The following is a 13824-nucleotide window of genomic DNA, read 5'->3' on the forward strand; positions in this document are numbered from 1 at the left end:
GAACACCTCACCTCCTGAGGCTGTTCACCCACTGTATTAGTTCATCCTCGGCCCCTCGAGGCAATCCACCACAAAGCTGGAGTAGGGTATTACACCGCAAGGTGACCCGAACCAGGATAAATCTCTGTGTCCCTTGTTCTTTGGGTTCGTCAAGCTAGGCCGTGGGATCGTTGAGCGAGCAGGCTGGGAAGAGAGAGTCCTTCGTGCGCACCCCAGAGTTCGAACATCTCAAGGGTCTGCGGAACCCGTAATCCGACAGCGGCCACGACGTGCTTCATCTCCGTGGAAAGGCTCTCCCATAGAGCTTCGCCGCCTGCAGTCATGGCGGATGCAGTGCAAGGGAGGAGGATGGGAAGGGGCATATGTTCTGGTGTGGAGTTAGCCGGGTGTGTCCGCCTTTATATAGCGGATTCCTATGAGGCGAGGCGTTTGGGTGCGTCAACGTGCGACGCCTGAGTGGGTTTCTCGATCGGCGAGCCTGCTTAATGGCGGCATACAGACGGGCAACGACATTGAACGAGCGTGGAGATATCCGTCCCGCCCCGCCCAGTCACACGTCTCCGGCATTGAACAGGCGTGACACCGGAGAGGCGTCGCGGGGGGGCGCGCCGCTTCAATGGCGGGGGTAGTGACCGCCCTGAGCCGTCTTCAATGTTGAGCAACGCACTCTACAACGGCATGAATGCGGACAACTGGCGTCAGGCGAGAACGCGCGCGGGCGAGCGATGAGGGGTTTTGGTGGGCTAGGGCGGTCAGCAGAGGGCGTACGATCAGTCCGGACTCCCGCAAATTTCTGCACGTTTATCTTTGGTTTGCGGGAGAAATCACGTTCATACCGTTCCGTGGACCGATATAGACACGTGTTGGATGCTTTTTGTAGTTGGGACGCACGCGGAAGGTTTGCGGATCGGGGTTGTATGCCTTAATATATGCCTCATCAGTTGCTTGATGCTAGCTCTGCTGCACTTCGTGAGAAAACATCAGTCGTGAGAGACGAGGGAACCGACGAAACGAAAATCGCCATCATGAACCGATTCCGGCCGTCTGTCACGAGTTGGCGCGGAGGGAGGCAGCCCCGTTCCCGCCCTCCCGGGGCAGCCGAAATTTTACGATGCAACCCGTCGCCCCGCCCGCCCACCAAAAGAAGAAAGAAACGTGCAGGGCGCGTGGGACTGACTACTGTAGCGCGGGCTGGGGGAGCGAAATTTCGAAATTCCCCGAAACTCTTGGCCGCTCTCTCTATCACCTGGTGGGGAATTCCCCTCCCCTCTCCGCGCCCCCGCCGCCCGCTCCCACTTCGGTTCCTTCCTACCCTCCGCCGTTTCACATCCCTCACCGCTCCCCCGCCTCGCCGCGACGCCACCCGCCCATACCTCCGCCCGGGCCCCCGCTCCCCGCCGTCGACGCCTGCCCGGGAGCGAGCGAGCGGACGGAGGATCCTTCCGCGGCGACCTCCGGCTTCAGGTGAGGACCCGTCGACACATCCCCTCCCCCGCCCCGAACCCCCGACGACCCCAGCACCACACCCCCTCCCTCCGAGCCGTCTCGTCCCCGCAGGCGGGGAATCCTGTATCCATCGCCCTACCGCACCCCTCGCCCTCTCCGGGCTTGCCGCGCCGGCGATTGTCTCGCCCGGCGGTGGCGGTGCGTGGATCGGGCCACGGCGCGTTGATCTAGGGTGGGCGACTGTGGCCGGTGAACGGCGAGCGGCGGCGGCCGAAGACCCAGCCTGCTCTCCCTCCCCCTCCCCACCAGTCTCTCTCTCTCTCTCTCTCCCTCTCCCTCGCCCTCTCTCTTCCTGCCTTCCATGCACTCTCGTTGATCTGCTCCCTGGCGCCCCGGAGCTCTCCTCGATCCGCCTCCTTCTCTCAGATCTGCTGCCGCGATAAACAGCAGGTGCGGCCGAATGTGCTGTGCTGTTAGCTAGCTGCTAGGAGATGCTAGGGCCTGCGCCGACGGAACCCAATGTGTCGTGCTAAATTGATCTTCTCAGTTGCAGCAGCTGGGAAATGCACAGCGTCTTCGCGCTTTGGTCATTCGTCTGCACTTTGCATATCTGTGGATAAACGTAAATTTTGGAGTAAAAGAGTACTGCTTTTTGTCTTGTGTAAGATAAGAGAATAAGAGAACAACCTCCGGTTATATCCTACGGTCAATGTTGTCCTGACGAATTTATGTAAAACAAGGAAAATTTACCTACAAAATGATGCCTGATTAAGCACTGACGAGTTTATGTAAAACAAGAAAAATTTACCTACAAAATGATGCCTGATTAATCACTGACCAGTGTGCATGATTAACCATGTTTAACCATCTGTTTAAAATGTGAGATATAACCAATATCAGGATTATACATATGGCAGGTAGATTAATCGTAAGTACCAATTGAGTAATTTCTCTTAGCAAACAAATCACTAGTACAGATTGAATAATGCCAATCGGAAGTCGAATAAAATTGCTCGAACATATGATTATTAGTATGATACCAAAATGAGGTTATGAATTATCATAACTTCAGGCTTCAGGTAACATATAATTGTCAGGAGTAGATGATGCCTAATATAAGAAATGAAAACATGTAACAGATAATTATCAGGAGTAATCTCACCACCTCACGGCAAAGAGGTCATCATAACAAAACAACCTATTCACCTCTCATGCTTCCAAGCAAACAAAAATCTGGGTCATCCTAACCACCTCTCATCCCTCCAACCACTCACCCAATAAAGAAGGATATCCCCAACCCTTCCCTCCTTGCCCTCGAACCAAATGCACCCTTAGTACCGGACATCTGGACATGAGGATGTGCCATCGACCACCTCTTCTGTGCTATAAATATTAATCCGGGGTGGAGAGTTGATTTTGGGAGACTGTTTCTGTGTCTTGACAATCAGATCCAGCCCCTCTGCGCCTGTTTGTAAAAATGCTACAAATATGTTGCCTTTTGATTGGGTTTACGATGTCTATGCCTACTTCATTATAAGTTTTGATATGTGGAAAATAATCACAATATCTATGTATTTGTCATTCTTGGATTGTAGGCTGAAGGAGTGAAAGGTAGGGTGGGCAAGGCAGAGTGAGGGATGCAGAGTTAAGAGTATTTGGATGCTGCAATGGCGCAGGCTGCTATTGAATCTGCTGTGAGTGGTGGCGCGTTGATTGGGAGACCGGCAGGGGTCCCGAGGATGAAGAGAAAGACTCCCTCGGAGCTGCGGGTAATGCTTTTGTTCCCCTGATTTATATCCCCAATCCATGATTATTCTGTTGTCATTGCAAATGCTAATTGGACTAAACACCCTGTGAAATGTGTGTGCCACCATGCATTGTGACCTGTGAAGCTGTACTAAACTACTAATCATGTGAATCAAGTATTAGCTCCAAATAAGCCCCAAACAAGCTCTTAATGCAGGGCCACATTGTAATCTAATAAGCGATATGTTGTTGCTTGATTGTATAGAGTCAAATGTGCAGCAAATCAACCACATTTTCAGTTTGTCACTTAAATGTGTTCTGGAGAAGTAGAGAACCATAGGCATGTCCTGCTGTAGCATGTTTCTCTGCCGTGCTATGTCTCCACATTATACATGAATGTCACAAATGTCGTAAATATCGCTCTACTTTAGCCCCTGTTCTAAGCATTGAAATTTATTCCAATGATTAATTTCTGCAGGGAGAACAATATAAGAGACACACTTCTGAAAAGATTGCTGATGATCAGTTATTTGCTTCTGCAGCATTTGATAGGTAAATCTGCTGTATTTATATATTGATGTTCTTATTGTGCTTGATCAAAAGTTTGACACCTATCTTGTGGGTTTAGGCCAAATAATGGGCTTCGGAATATGGAACAACAAAAAATACCCAAATATATCAACACTCGTGTTACAGAGGTGTTCCCAGTTAAAAAATCCAGAAATGCTGGAAAGGAAAACTGTAAGGTTAGACATCTGAGACATTATTCATTTTGATGGGCTTAATGATGCTCTTGCTCTGCAATTCTTTACAGTATCATAGTTTTGATATAAATCTTATATTATTGAAATTGTAAACAGGATGCTTTACTCAATAATGAGAAGGTTCCCAAATTTGCTGATACTGTAACTACTTCACATTCCGTGTCATCTTCATTCCTGCGGTAATTATTTGACTACAGTTGCTGCATCTTGTATTATACCATGTTTATTCTCTTATGTGCATTGTTGTATCACAATTCAGCGGTGACTCTGTTAAGTTGGACTCTTCTATTCCATCACTTGTGGAGGCAGCGAAACCAAGTTTCAGGAAAGCTGAGAAATACAGTGAAAATGCTCTACGGAGTGTATCCGACCTACACATTGGTGATGACAAGCAACCTGCCTCGAACAAATTTGATATGGTAAGGAGTATCTATCTAGTGCACTGCAGTATTTTATATATATATTATTGCATGCGCTAATCTTTCTTGTGCCTTCTGATAGGAAAAAGTGATGAAAGGGTTTGGAGCTCGTGATGCTTCTGGAGCTTCCAATGCCCCTAACGTACAAGTTGGTGATCTTCCTTTGAAGTCTTCAGAAGTGTGCCCTTCTAAGATAAAAATTCCAGGAAAAAGAGCTCCTTTGGATCTCACTTTAAAGACTGCTCTGCAGTTCGTTTCATCATCTTCTGTGAAGTGGTGGGTGTGCATTTGCTTCTCTCTTTCTTGTCTTCCAAACAATTTTCATGTAGAAATGCATTCTTCCCAAAGAAACCTCATCTGTCTCTTGGTTGAACCATTGACATATCCTAAATTGGCACTTGGAAAATTATATATGAAAATGGCTATGTGCCCACCTCAAAATTTGCACACTATTCAATTTCCTGTGCTCCTAGTGGAAATATGTCTAGTAGAACACTAGGAAAAATAATTCAAAATTACTTAAAAATGAAATTATATTGTCATTCTTATGTTTAGATCATCTGCCTCAAAGACCCAAGTGTCAAATACTCCTGCTAAGAACTCTTCCGTTTAACAGGTGTCACAATTTGAGTATTGCTGGGCCCATCACTCAGAGTTATCGTGGTGGGTCTCAAAATTCACGATGCGCAAGGCCTGGGAAGGAATTCTTGTTCTCAAGGGCACTGCAATCATGGGTATATCCACAGTCCCTGTTACCTGCTTCCATCATATCTGCTATGCTCTCATCAACTGCACGAGGAGGTAATCACTGGACTTGAATTATTCCTGTATTTAAAGAATAAACATCCCTGTAATTCCCGTGGATGTAAGTCCTTACATTTCCCCATTCTGGCATGTAGAAAATGAGTTCCTTCTCAAGAGGTATCAGGACTGGGAAGACTCGTTTCAGAATCTTTACTACATGCTCCGCAAGAATCAATTGAACATCTTTTATGGTATCTTACTCACTCCTCAAACCTCAACGATTCATTCAATATCTCGATAGGTCACTTATATGAAAAATCTAACTATTTTATTGTCCATGATGTCCTCATTGTACATGCACAAAATGGTATATCTTTGCTAAGAAATGCATTAGCTCATGACAGCTGATGCAAAATATGATTTATCTATGTTAAACAGTGAACATTTCTATCTAGTGAAAGATGCATTGCCCAGTATTACAATATGAATTTCTTCCTGCCTTAAACTTTGTTATTAAAATATGAATGAGAACTTTGAGCATGTAATGCCACATTTTGCTCAAGGTTGCCTTCATTTGCCCTGGAATATTTAATTTAGGTTCTAGACTATTACTTTATCTATTTTTTAGGAACTTATTACTTTATCTATGGTTAGTCTCCATCACCGTACTGAACACTGGTTTTGTTATCTAGTTTATACAGCACAATTTGTTGCTCTATTCATCCGTGGAAATTGTTTGGAGAAGCAGCCCTGTAATGCCTACTTGTCACAATCTACACGTGGCATACGGTCACTACTGCGAAAACATGTAAGCTCTCCATTCTGTTTCTTTCTCTACTTTGGTTTAATTTCCACATTAAAATAAATGCATATATGCCTGCAAGTTACTATGGCATATTTCCGTCATTGATCAATCATTATTTTCAGTACGAACTTGCTTGCAATTTGTGTGACACTTTAATCAAGTAGATAAGCTTGTTGGTTACCGAGACTACTCCTTGTGTATCTTTTTAACTTTTGAGAACGTATGGTGTTTTAGTGGTTCTACATTGGAATAAAACATTGTATTTTGTGATGTACTCCCTATGTTCCACAATGGAGCGCATATAGATTTTTTTCCAAAAGTCAAGCTTTGCAAACTTTCACCAACTTTGTAGGGAAAAAATATCAACATTTAGAATACAAAATACATATCATTAGATACATCATGAGACATATTTTCATATTGTATATGTTTGGTATTATAGATATTGATAATTTATAGGCACTACATTGTGGCATGGAGGGTGTAATAATTGTTTCTTCTGATCGGCCATTTTGCTGGAAGTAACATTGCTTTGGTAGTTCATGTCAATTATATACCCTTATGTGGTACCCTAATTATAGGAGTGAGATATAATATTGGTATGTTGGTCTCTAAGTCATCCAATTGCTTAAGATAATTAAAGCTTAGTTTCTTTTGAGCTCCGTACTTGTTCAAAATATTTTTTTTGTATTAGGATTATGATTGTAGGACTTTGTGAATGGATTGTCACAGGGTGTTCGCTTTTCTATGCCTCTTTGCAATGCTGAAGTGGAGCAGGTTACTGACGATGACCTGATGGAATTTTCAAAAATCCAAACACTCAATCTGGGCCAGGTACTGTTTGCTTCTTCAACCTTTCCCTTGTTTGCTAGCCAGGCTGCAGTTACTGACAGTTTGAGCATTATTTTTCTTGAACTTGCAGACACTTCATATAGATGCTTTATCTGAGGTGGACAACACTACAGAGTCACTCCTTTCGTTTACTGGCAATAAGAGCGTTCATGGCTTATATGATGTCTTGTTGAACTACAAGTAGGGTGCTTAGTCTCTAGTAGTTATTCTGTTCCTTTTGACCCGCCAGAATTTTATATTGTATAATCTAATTTTGTGATTTTTCAGGTCCTTTCTGAATTCATTATCCGCCACAGACGTCCCAGTGTTATATTCACCGGCGCCATTTCAAAATGGTTGCCTCCATATTCCAGAGGTCATTTCATTTCTGTAGACTCTATATTGTTTCCGCGATAGAATTTTATATGGGCTATATCTATGTGTAATTGCCTGACTTGAAAATCTGATATCCTGAATACATGCTTTTGCAGGTCATATGCAGGGAGATGAGGAAAGCTGATACTGGCCTGGCCTCCTCTATTGGTTTAGATGAAGAACCTGGATCAGCGTTCGCTCCTCCGCCAGGCAACATGTGTTACAGCATGGAAATAAAGGATGTGGTTATCCCACCGTGGGTTGCCTCCGGCATTTGTGCCGCGATGAGCTCAGACACGGATCACTTTGATTTAACGTAAGTATGATCTTCCCTGGCACCACCTGTTCAAGTCTTTTCCACATGCTAAAAAGGCATCGCTTTTGTTCTTCCAGAATCGGGACAGAGCCCTCCTCCATGGGCTTAAACGCCGCTTTCACCTCCATAGGCGCGAGCGGTCAGTCAAAGGCTCCTTCAGAGTCCTCTCCTGAAGGGTGCGAGGCCATTGGCATTCCCAGCGCCGTCTTGGTTCGCTCCTTGCACTCTGCCTCGCTCCGGCGCCTCAGTTACAACCACGGCGAATACCTCGCGCACACAACCGTGTGAGTTGCAACGCCTCGGAGCATAATGCAATGCAAGGCCGGTGCTTCCGTGCGACCACTTTCGTCATACCAGGATCCTGTGTATCCTCCACGCCTGGAAGCCCGGGATGTTCAGAGAGAAGCCGGAAGAGCCTTGTTTGATGCGTCATCCAACGCCTCAGCCTCTGCAGAGCACTCTAGGGAGTGGGTGTGTGGAGGGTTGTACCTTTTGATCCTGTGCTGTGTAGTTCACAGGACATGTACCCTTGACTGGTAACTTTAATGGAGTTTCTGGTTATGTAAAACGAAGGGAGAAAACAACAACAAAAGGACATTTCCTTTCTTATTACTTGGGTTATATTGAATGCTCCGTTTGAACAGTTTTGTGTTGGGCTGGAGTGGGGTGTTGGTTGTCGTTTCCTTCTCTTGTCGATTCTGGATGGTCGCTTGGTCAAGCTGCTACCGTGTGATCCTTACCAGAAGATTAGGTGTTCATTTGAATTGGTAGTGCTTAACCAAGAGGAAATGCAAACACAAATAATGTTACTATTTTCTCTTGCTTTTGGTGGGATTCTTTTTTTTTGAAAAGGAGGATAGCCCCCGGAAATCAAAGTTGTGGAGTTTTGAAGTTAACAAAGTCATCACTCACCTGTGCCGTCTGGTTCATAGGACATGCTACCCCCTCTTTTTTTTTAACATAGTACAGATGCAAACACTCATACATATGTCCGCAGTGGCTCTGTTTGCTTGCTGCGACATCTGCCTGGCCCTGGAAACTGTCCATCATATCGTGCTACGATGCTGGTATGCCAATGCTATCTGGGACAAGTTAATGCTGAACACCCTTGCTTGCAATTCTCCAGATATCCAGTCCTTCCTTCAAGCAAGCGGACAGCTACGCTTCAAAAAGCAATGGCATGTCACTTTCGTGGCATCCGCTGTTGCTCGTTGGCACGCCAGGAACGATCGTGTTTTTAACGGAAATTGCTGGTGTGAGCTTAAGATCAGATCCTATGCTGCCAACTTAATTGGGTTGTGGACCTCGAGAGCTCGTAAACCAGATGTTAAAATAGACATGCAAATGTGGGTTAGGATGCTTGAGGATTAGTTTCGTAGCACAGCCTAACTGATCCTTCTGCTGCTTCTTTCTTTCTTTCTTCTACCCCTTTTTCTGTCGGCCACTTGCGGCCATGCACCTTGGTGCATCTAGCAAGACCCTGTAATCTGCCTTCAGGCTTATGCCTGTTTTTGAAATATAAAGTTGGCCATGCGCCATCTTTCCTTTTCAAAAAAAAATACACATGTGTATGCATTTACCCCTATGAACGTATACACGCACACCCTACCCTTGTGAGCACTTTCGAGAGACTGAGCATATCGTCTTGAGATTTATGAAGTCACCGTAGGCACCTCGTCGTTGACGAGAACGTCTCCTCCCACTGAAAGTGTAATCGGTGTAAATCCTGAAATAAATCTAGAAATAATGCGAGCATCAGGACTTAATCCTGGAGGATTAGGGATACCACTGTCCCTCTAACCATTCAACTACAGGTAATTTTGTTCTAAAAAAGACACATGCAACTTTAATGGAGTTCTGTTTAATGAAACCGAAGGGAGAAAACAACAACAAAAGGGATATTTCCTTTCTTAATACCTGGGTTATACTGAACTAGATGGTACGGCCCGCTATAGCTGCATTTGGGATTAACATGCATGAAAAAGGTAACCATGCCTTCGAGATTGTAGCTCAAAGTTGTCTCTGGCGAGCTTGCTCGTTACATAAACATAAACTACACGACAACTGCAACAGTGATCGTGCTAGTTCTCCTTTTGGTTTTATGATGAAATTTGATAGCCAACATGTATGCATGTTTTGGGAAATATGTAACGTGGATAACCCCGTCTTTTGGTCTGTTTACATAGTAGTTCTCTCCTACTTGTGATAATACGATGGATAATGCTGTAGTTTTCAGTTTGTAGGAAATGAAAGCACATAGAACCTATATTCAGTTTGTAGTTTTCAAACTAACTATAGGCTAATTCAAAATATTTACCTTGCCTTTTGATAAAAACAAAATTGATCACATGACCTCAAAAGTAATTTGATGACATCATCACATAAGAATAGATGCGTACACATATCTGTACAAAATATTTCAACAACTGACTTAAATTTGTACAAATAAATCAGAGAAATTATCTCAGGAAGATATAGTCAGAACCCGAGCTATAAATTGGTCTCAGATACAAAACTCACAACATGATTGATTTTAAGTGTGACATCTGATCCCATAAAGATATAGTCAGGCATGAGCTCTACAAAATGATCTTAGAAGCAAGTATAAACTAAAATGAATAATGGCTTTAAATTTGTACAAGATAAAGTGGATAGATTATATTGGATACATATCTCAAACACTACAAAACATATATATGTGCCCAGAATTACTCACACACTATGTCAATGATAACAGGCAAGTCATGAGATTGAGAGGCATAATAATTACATTGTGTGATGATAAATTTGCCGCTGATTTAGACTTCCACAAGCAACAAACAATGTCCAAGAAGCCTAACAGTGCGTTAAATAGAACTTGAGAAAAACACCACCCAAAAAAGTCATTAAATTAGGATTAGGGGGGCAATGCCCCCCTCCCCCCTTTTCCCAATAGTTTTTTCTATTGAAGCAATTGTATCTTATAATCATTATTTGTATCTGTAATTACATCTAAAAGTGAAGAACTGCTATCATGCTTCATGCTCCGAGTACAAACGCGATGATGAAGATCAAAATGAGGATGCTAGCAAAAGTCACAGCCGTCATGGTAGTCGACTCCTATCTATAATATCTAAATAGTTCATCCCCACTATGCTATTTATCTTAACATGCATCTACTCCAAGTCAACAATGCAGCCACGTCATGCTCTATCTTCAATTCCATGCAGCCACGTCACTCCCAAATACTCAATAGTGCAGGTTTGGTCGCTGTGTCTTCCCTGCCACTACTAGGGAAAACCCTAATAGTAGCGCTTGTTTTATAGTTAGTAGTAGCGCTTGTACAAGCGCTACCAGTAAGGCGCTACAGCTAACTGGTAGTAGTAGCGTTGGTTTTCCAGCGCTACTGCTATACCTAGTTAGCAGTAGCGCTTGGTTATGAAAAGTGCCGCTGATAATAGTAAGTAGCAGTAGCGTTTCTTCTGAAAAGCGCTACTGTTAAATTTTCCTGTATTTTTTGAAATGCAGCTTATTGTTAATGTATTTGTATAGGTTTTATATACAGTACTGTCATCATATGATTTTATGACCATGATTAGTTATTATATATAGCAGTGGGTGAAATGAACGCGGATTAGATTGAAGTGAAGGCAACACGTGGTGCATGTCGAAAGTACTACTAATCCAAACTTGATCTAGTTTGGATTAGTAGTACTTTTGATGTGCACCACATGTTGCCTCCACTTGAACCTAATCCATATTTATTTCACCTGCTGATATATATAATAACTCATCATGCTCATATAACAATTTAGCATCATGCATCATCATAATAATAAGTAACTCATCTGGTATCATAATAACAAGTCGTACTCATCATCATCATACAACTTCTACTCTGATTTTATGACCATGATTAGTTATTATATATAGCAGTGGGTGAAATGAACGTGGATTAGATTGAAGTGGAGTCAACACGTGGTGCATGCCGAAAGTACTACTAATCCAAACTTGATATAGTTTGGATTAGTAGTACTTTCGATGTGCACCACATGTTGCCTCCACTTGAATCTAATCCATATTTATTTCACCTGCTGATATATATAATAACTCATCATGCTCATATAACAACTTAGCATCATGCATCATCATAATAATAAATAACTCATCTGGTATCATAATAACAAGTCGTACTCATCATCATCATACAACTTCTACTCGCTATCATAATAACAAGTCATACTCATCATCATCATAGTCATCTAACCAACGGTACTTAATTGTTCTTAGCACATGATCATGAGTATTAGCTACGACCTAACTACCCTCTCTAAGGTAAAATAGAATAAAACAAGATAGGCCCTGACTCTCCGTTATGGAGAATGGAGACTATCCTGTCTCCAATTCTTGCGCTTCGCACAATGTTGGTTCCAAGTAGCTCCCTACGATTGTCCATACATTTTTTCCATGCTTTGACTGTCACGTCTTCATCAATTTTAGAAATCCGGTATGAACAGTAGTGAAGCCTAGGCAGACCTGGCCGTAAGCTAATAACATCAAGGTTACCTTTCAGAAGTGTGACGCCCGGGTAATTGAGCTACAGTAACCCCCTCGTAATGATGCCACGTCACCCCAGTTACTATTGACAAATCTCGCGTTAGTTCAAAACGATTCGAATTCAAATTTGAATTAGAGGCAAACAACAAAAGTTTTCAAAATATTAAACTAAAATGTTCGGTGTGCAAATAAATGCTTAGGTATTTATGGTGAGGGAACCATGCTTTTATAAAAAACCTAAAACATAAAATGAATTAAAACAGAAAAGAGAAATAACTAAAAGAAAAGGAAAAGCAGAAGAGAGAGAGAGAGCAACCCCCTCCCTGGACCGAACCCACCTAGGCCGGCCCACCTAACCCACCCGAGCCAGCCCAGCCTCCCACGCTCCCCCGGTCGCCTTCCTATTCGAGCGACCGCGGGCGCGGTCGCCATCCAACCACCTCGCCGGCGACGCCCGACGAGAGGATAAGGCCTCCACCGCCCCGACGCCTCGGCCCCTCGCCTCCCAGTTGCCCTGCCTCCCCCACTCGCGCCAGTCCCTATCCCCTCGCACACTCGCTCCCCCCCTCCAAATCCGCCTCGCCGACGCGCCCTGCGCCGTCCGCCATTCTGACCGCGGCCACCGCTGTCCCCGTCCCTCTCCGACGAGTCCCCGAGCGCCGTCGTGCCCCGCGAAGTCTTCCTCGACCACCGGACCAAGCCAGGAGCCCCCACAACGAGCGCGGCGCTCTCTCCTTCCTCCTCTGCTCCGACAAACGCCGGCGTCGAATTCGGCCACCTCGCGCCTTCCCCGAGCCCGCGAACGCACAACTACAGGGCCCGGTGAGCCCCGCTCTCCTCTCCCTCTCTTGGCAGCCTCTGCCCCCGCCATAGCTGCTTCCCCCGTCGTGCTTGAGCTCGTCGCCGCGGTGGTGCTCGCCGCCGTGGCCACAGCTCGCGGAGCTCGCAGTCGACCACCCCCTCGTGCTCAGCACCTCCACCCGCACCCACTGCACGCGCCCGCTACTCCTCCCGCTCCCCTAGCGCCTTCCTCGACGGGGCAGTGCTCCGGCCGCCGCCGCGAGCTCGTCTCCGGCGAGCTCGTCGCCTCCCGCCTGCTGTCGACTGCGGCAATCAACTCACGCGAACGCCATCTGCCCGTAGAGCCGCTCCGCACGCCGAACCATGCCCCGCCTTGCCGTCCCCGTGGAGCACCCGAAAGTGCCGCCACCGCCGTCGTTGTAGCTCTCAGCTCCGGCCACCCCTCCCTACGAGACCCCCACGGGTGGATGCGGCTTCGTCCGCACGTTCGAACGCGGCTGGCCCCGTGCCAAACGGTGGCCTGTGCGCGGTTTCCGACCTGTGCCCGTACTCGCGCCGCCGCGAACGCGCTCGCCGGCGGCGGGTCACCGGCCCCCGCTGACCTGGACTGACTACTGGGGCCCGCCGTGCCACTGACCAGTGGGTCCAGTTGACCTGTTGACCGGGTCAACTACTGACTGGGCTGCCCAGTGAGACTAACGTGTGGGTCCCACCTCTTAATCCTCTAATTAAAACATTTTAATAATTAAAACTAATTAGTTTAGTTAATTAGACACTAACAGGTGGGCCCAGTAGTTTTACTAACTAAATTTAGATTAGTTTGAACTCTGTTTAACCCACTCTCTATGACAGGTGGGTCCCCCGTGTCAGTTTTGGCCAGTCAACTGGACTGTTGACTGCTGACGTCACTCATACGTCATGCTGACATCATATTCCTTTTCTGTTAATTTAAGTAATTCCAGAAAATGATTAAAACTTTAGAAAATCATATAAAATAATCCGTATCTCGGATGAAAATACTTTCTACATGAAAGTTGCTCA

At 45.3% G+C, this 13824-nt stretch overlaps 1 protein-coding gene across 1 annotated transcript; it reads left to right on the forward strand.

Annotated features, from left to right (window-relative positions):
• Positions 1 to 1185: 1185 nt before the first annotated feature.
• Positions 1186 to 8089, forward strand: LOC109745330 (uncharacterized). Its single transcript, XM_020304446.3, has 15 exons — positions 1186 to 1464; positions 3042 to 3215; positions 3671 to 3744; positions 3821 to 3938; positions 4053 to 4135; positions 4216 to 4375; positions 4458 to 4651; positions 4992 to 5176; positions 5275 to 5370; positions 5812 to 5927; positions 6657 to 6758; positions 6847 to 6956; positions 7044 to 7131; positions 7247 to 7446; positions 7524 to 8089. The coding sequence occupies exons 2-15, from the start codon at positions 3114 to 3116 to the stop codon at positions 7732 to 7734; spliced, it is 1839 nt and encodes a 612-aa protein (XP_020160035.1). The 5' UTR covers positions 1186 to 1464; positions 3042 to 3113; the 3' UTR covers positions 7735 to 8089.
• Positions 8090 to 13824: the final 5735 nt, after the last annotated feature.

Source organism: Aegilops tauschii, chromosome 3, assembly GCF_002575655.3.
Source record: "Aegilops tauschii subsp. strangulata cultivar AL8/78 chromosome 3, Aet v6.0, whole genome shotgun sequence".
NCBI lineage: Eukaryota > Viridiplantae > Streptophyta > Magnoliopsida > Poales > Poaceae > Aegilops > Aegilops tauschii.

Bases quoted from the DNA above. Each gene is read 5' to 3' on its own strand.
- LOC109745330 (XM_020304446.3), top strand. From the start codon at position 3,114: ATGGCGCAGGCTGCTATTGAATCTGCTGTGAGTGGTGGCGCGTTGATT. The intron at 5,928-6,656 runs GTAAGCTCTCCA...GGATTGTCACAG, and splicing joins GGTCACTACTGCGAAAACAT to GGTGTTCGCTTTTCTATGCC. The intron at 6,957-7,043 runs GTAGGGTGCTTA...GTGATTTTTCAG, and splicing joins GATGTCTTGTTGAACTACAA to GTCCTTTCTGAATTCATTAT.